This window comes from Hordeum vulgare, chromosome 2H, assembly GCF_904849725.1.
Source record: "Hordeum vulgare subsp. vulgare chromosome 2H, MorexV3_pseudomolecules_assembly, whole genome shotgun sequence".
NCBI lineage: Eukaryota > Viridiplantae > Streptophyta > Magnoliopsida > Poales > Poaceae > Hordeum > Hordeum vulgare.
The window spans coordinates 5,990,579-5,995,753 of record NC_058519.1 but is presented as its reverse complement, the minus strand read 5'-3'; the positions used below and the strand labels follow the sequence as shown (position 1 = coordinate 5,995,753).

The 5,175-nt window shown below is 49.6% G+C and overlaps 1 protein-coding gene and 1 pseudogene across 1 annotated transcript; one reads left to right on the top strand and one right to left on the bottom strand.

Annotated features, from left to right (window-relative positions):
- The first annotated feature begins 271 nt into the window (after nucleotides 1–271).
- Nucleotides 272–1,611, top strand: LOC123429086 (annotated as a pseudogene).
- Nucleotides 1,612–2,581: 970 nt separating this feature from the next.
- On the bottom strand, nucleotides 2,582–3,881 carry LOC123424836 (probable carboxylesterase 5). The gene has a single exon (XM_045108528.1). The coding sequence runs from the start codon at nucleotides 3,863–3,865 to the stop codon at nucleotides 2,582–2,584; it is 1,284 nt and encodes a 427-aa protein (XP_044964463.1). The 5' UTR covers nucleotides 3,866–3,881.
- Between the last annotated feature and the right edge of the window lie 1,294 nt (nucleotides 3,882–5,175).

Here is a 5,175-nt window from a genome sequence, read left to right as displayed (position 1 = left end):
ACATTAAAATATCTAAACTTATTGGGATTGGGATATGTGCTTTGTTTTGGGCTATATGGAATACCAGAAATGATATAACTTTTAATGGCAAGAACTTCAATAATTTTTTGCAGATTATCTTCAGAGCAACATCTTGGATCCGTACGTGGTCGTTACTCAGTCATGTGGACTCCAGGGGACGTATGGATATTGGGTGCAACCGATGGGAGATGGTCTCACGGATTATCTTCAACCGATTTGGATGGCGTGCTGATAATAGGCTAGGTGTATAGGCATCGTAGTCTACTTTTACGCACGCCGGATGTGGCAGTTTTTTTTTTCAATTTCATTTTCGTTTTATTTCATACCTCGAGCTGTCGAGCGTGGAGCTACGTGAACATCACACGTTGTTTATTTTATCTTTAATAAGATGGTTGCATGCATCAATTGATGCAGAGGCCGGGGGCTCGTTTCCTCCTTATAAAAAAATGTATCTCGCTAATTAATTATTTGCCACTTATATATATATGAACCCATGCTATGTAGGAGGAACAACGAAAAGCGGTCAAGATCACTTGTAACAATTGTTCCACATTACGATGGCCATCATTGGAGAAAATATGGGCAGAAGAACATCAACGGGAGGCAACATGCTAGGTACATATACTACTCCTAAATAGTTCATTCAAGCTTATATATCGTCACATTACTACTACATCAACCTACATTTCTACTGCCCTTATCTGAGATGATTGAGACTTAACGGTTCTGTTATGAAGAACAATTGGAGGGAATCGCCAGGGATATATATGTACGTCGAACAACAAAGATATATTATGAACCAGCATAATGCCGTAATCGTACATAGTTTTGAGGGGAAGGGGAGCCGTCGCGATTAGCTACACTACTCGAACATGCCTAGTACACATCCCAATAGATCTCTTGCTACCATCTCTCTCCCTTCTTCACTCTTGGGGAATCCTCGCCGCATATCCTCTGTCTCCTCCCTCGATATTCTATTTTGTTCACAATTTCTCCAAGTATATTTGGATCTATGGAGAGTGGATGGCGAGGAGGATGAAGGGCAAGACTAGGCTTAGGCCATCGCAGTAAAGTTAGGCATGTCATGTCCATGTCGCGCTCTTTCACGTTCCTAGCTTTCTCGCATGATGACCTAGTCAGTCGTTTGGATATCTTTTCTTTCAACCATTTCGGATTGTTGACTTTCGCTAATGAAAGTAGTTGTTATATTTACATGTTATGAAGCAACTAATTATTCATTGTAATGCATAACTAATCAAACTTGCAATTAAACAGGAGCTACTACAGATGCGCCTACACGGAACGGAACTGCTCAACAACCAAGACAATCCAACAACAGGATCATAATGGAACTCTTAATTGTGAAGATGAAACTGCAAAGTACATTGTTGTGTACTATGGTCATCATAGTTGCAGGGCTGACATCACAAGAAATGCCGCAAACATTGACCCTAGTGTGGATCTAATTCAAAGTGGCAAAATGGCTGAGCAGTAACCGACTTTGAAAAGTTTGACCAGCAGGACTTGGACGTGTCGTCTCTGACAGAGGTGTTCGACAACCCTGAGCTGAATTGGGACATCATTTGCTAGCCAGACAGGAGATGTGGACATTCATTAGAAAAGGGAAGTATATATCTCTATATGGAAATTTTGGTTGAATTTGGATGAGTTGATAATCATGTCTAGTTTATAAAAGTCTTGTAGATAGGCAGAGATCCTTTTTGTGTTCAAATGTATGTGCTTGTTTGTTTGATTGATGCATTTTGCTTATTTGAGATGTATATTGCTTGTAACACCAATAATAGATTTGTTCGATCTAGTGTTAAAAAATGTCTTACGCCGGAGGGAGTAGTTGCTGCACATCCACATATTGTACAAGTAAGGGTGCTGGTGATAGTTGCACATGCGCTCGTGGTGTGGGACTAAGTTGTTTCTTGTTTGTTTTTCGGTTTTTCTAAAATACATCTAGACGTGAGATAAATATTGCACATCTAGGTCATATTTTCTTTTTCTTTTTTTCCTTTTTATTCTTGATTTAATTAGTCAGTTAGTTGTGTAATAACTATGTCATATCTGGGTGTATCTTAGTGACACCCATTATTTTTTCCGAGAAAAATATGACTCTAGTTGCACAACCATCGGTAGGTTGTCGAATTATGATTAAAATTTGTATAAACTTGATATATGAGAATACATGATACACCAACAGTACATAACTCAAGACCTTAAATACACCATTCATGTATAAGAAAGAAAAACACCCAAAAGTCATTTCTTTTGACCCGAGCAAGGAGCTTGTAAATAGGTGTCATTATTGCACTTATACTGGAGCATGCTTAAGCTTAACCATTACCCTTGATCTTTTGTTTCACCTGGCCTGGATGCATGTAGATTATCATCATCCGCGCGCTAGATGAAGTTGTGAAAAACACAACTGCAAGGAGCTGTTATTGCTGATGATGCGAACCTCATGTTGGTGCTGTTTGGCCTGATAACATGCCCCAGGACTGACCCATAGCTTGTTTTGGATGCTCTTCGTCCATGTCCAATGTGTAAGCAGCTAGTACGTGTCGCCGCATCTCTGGCTTTCATGGGCCGTCCCGTAGCCATGTACGTCCATATACGGCCTGGTTGGCACGCGTAGAACAGGCTGGACGGCCCTGTGCATCTTACCTTGGCATGCAAGTAGCTCTTGAACTTGTGGCAGTTGCAGCGGCAAGGGCGCCGTGCGCTGGTTGATGAACCGCACTATGCTCTCCATGAGAATCTTGCTGGTGGCACGCAGCGGGTTGTACAGGTGAAAGCCATGGTCTTCCCCCTCCGACTCCACCAATGTCACCGCGTTTTCATCATCGGCCCATGAGCAGCAGTCACGCATGCGGGATGCCAGACGACGCCCGCGGTCACGCAAGGTGTCCTTGTCGGCGACGGCGACCAGCACACGGCGGCATCTCAGCGAGGCGATATCCTCGTCGAGTGGGTTGACCCGGCGATCGTCGTTGCCCAGACGGCCGGCCGTAGCGAACGGCCAGAGCCTGTCGATGGCCTCAGGAGCAAACATTGCGATGCCGTCCCATACTGCCTCAGAGCTGGACAGCCGGTCGGTCCCCCAGAAGTATGGATGCACGATGACCAGCCCCTCGATGTAGATGCGGCTGCCACCACCGCTGGCCGCACGCACCGCCGTGTTGTAGACGATGTTCCCGCCGGCGCTGTCGCCGGCAAGGAACGTCCGCCCGAGGTCGGCGTAGTTGGAAATCCATGGATCGGAGAGGGTGGCCACCCACTGTAGCGCCGCCCATGCATCGTCGTAGGCCGCAGGAACAGGATGCTCCGGCGCGAGATTGTACTCCACGGACACGACGAGCGCCCCGGCGCGCGCCGCCAGAGACCTGATGTAGTTGTGGTAAGTCCGAGAGAAGGCGCTCTCCGTGCAGAAGGATCCTCCATGGACGTACATGACGACGGGGATCCTCTCGCCGGCAGAGGCAGCTGCAACGGAGGGAAGGAACAGGCGTGCGGACACATCGGTGGATTTGTCGACGACGACGTCCCTCGTTGCCACTCCACGGTTATCTGCCGGGTCCTCGGACGCTGCCACGAATGGGCTGTGCAGTAAGCGCTCGACACTGCCGCCCTTGTATTCCCGTATGAATGGATACAGGTCGACGGTGATGTCCTCCTCGCCGTCATCCTTCTTCCTTAGTACCGGCGGAGAACTTTTGCTTGCTTGCATCGTACGTGCTTGATGGAGCTTGCTAGTGCCTAGTAGTGGTGTGTCGATTACTTTAGTGGCAAAGAGAGCCTTGCATGCATCACGTGTCAAATCGAAATTAACAAGCATCTATATTTTGGGTTGTCTACCTTGTGGTGGCTCTGAATTAAGTTCCTTATTGGTTTTTATAGATGAAATTTGATCCCACTCCAACATGACCATGTATGCCTGCACAACTGCTAACGAATGATGGAATCGTTCGACCACTGAGTGTTGCTTCTGCAATGAAGATGAAACAGTACATTCACTGTTCATCTTTTGACCTGATATGGACATGCTGTTGGAGCCCGACGCGGTTTACGCGGACTTAAAATCAACCAACAGATTTAAAACGTTTTCCAATATTTGATGTCTTACAATTCATTTATGTCACCTTATTATATTTGGTCAGTTGACACTGTTTGAAGATGGTCAGCAATTGTCCAAGCAGTGCTGACAACATGTGAGTGACATGCTCGGTATTAAATAGGGTTTGGGGTACTGGGAGAAAAATCTGGACTACCCGCATTTCTTAGAGCATATCTAGTAGAGCCCTCAAACTCTTAAATCCTTAAACATAACCGCTTTTTTATAGTTTTTATAAAAAAACGGTGTAGACTAGAACCCTTAAATCCTTAAACCCGTAAAAAAAATTAGAAGTCCAACCCTCAAACCCCTTCCCAGCATGTAGAAGTGAGGATTGGAAGGGAAAACTGCCCCCAACCCACACTCCACTTCCCACCTCGCGCGGGAGGCATTTGGTTCCCCGCGCGCGCGAGGAAGTCGCCTCGGCCGCCGCCGCCCCGCCTCCCCCCCCCCCCCCCCCCGCGCTCCGGCCGCCGCCCTGCGCTCCCTCTGCGCCCCGGCCGTCGCCCCGGCCGCCGCCCTCCGGCCGCCGCCCCGCCTCCCCCCGCGCTCCGGCCGCCGCCCCGCGCTCGCTCCGCGCCTCGGCCGTCGCCCCCGCCGCCCCTCCGTGCCCCGGCCGTCACCCTCCTTGCCCCGCCGCCCTCCGCATCTCGGTCGCCGCCCACCGCGCTCCGGCTGCCGCCCCCGCGCCCCGGCCGTCGCCCCGCCGCCCCTCCGCGCCCCGGCCGTTGCCCTCCTTGCCCCGCCGCCCTCCGCATCTCGGTCGCCGCCCACCGCGCTCCGGCTGCCGCCCCCGCGCCCCGGCCGCCGCCCCGCCTCCCCTCTGCTCCCCGGCCCCGTCCCCGCCCCGCCCTGGATGCCGCCCGCCCGCGCCCCGCCTCGGCCGGCCGTCCCCGCCCCGCCCCGGTGAGTTTTTTTACTTTATAAGGGTTCTAGTCTTTGCCTCTGTTTTTCAACCCTTAAAAGTATCAAAAATAGCCAATTCTCAACCCTTAAAACTGGTTTTAGATTTAAGGGTTTGAGGGTTCTACTAG

What these genes read in the sequence shown, in the direction of transcription:
- LOC123424836 (XM_045108528.1), bottom strand. Translation starts at nt 3,865, where the DNA reads ATGCTTGTTAATTTCGATTTGACACGTGATGCATGCAAGGCTCTCTTT.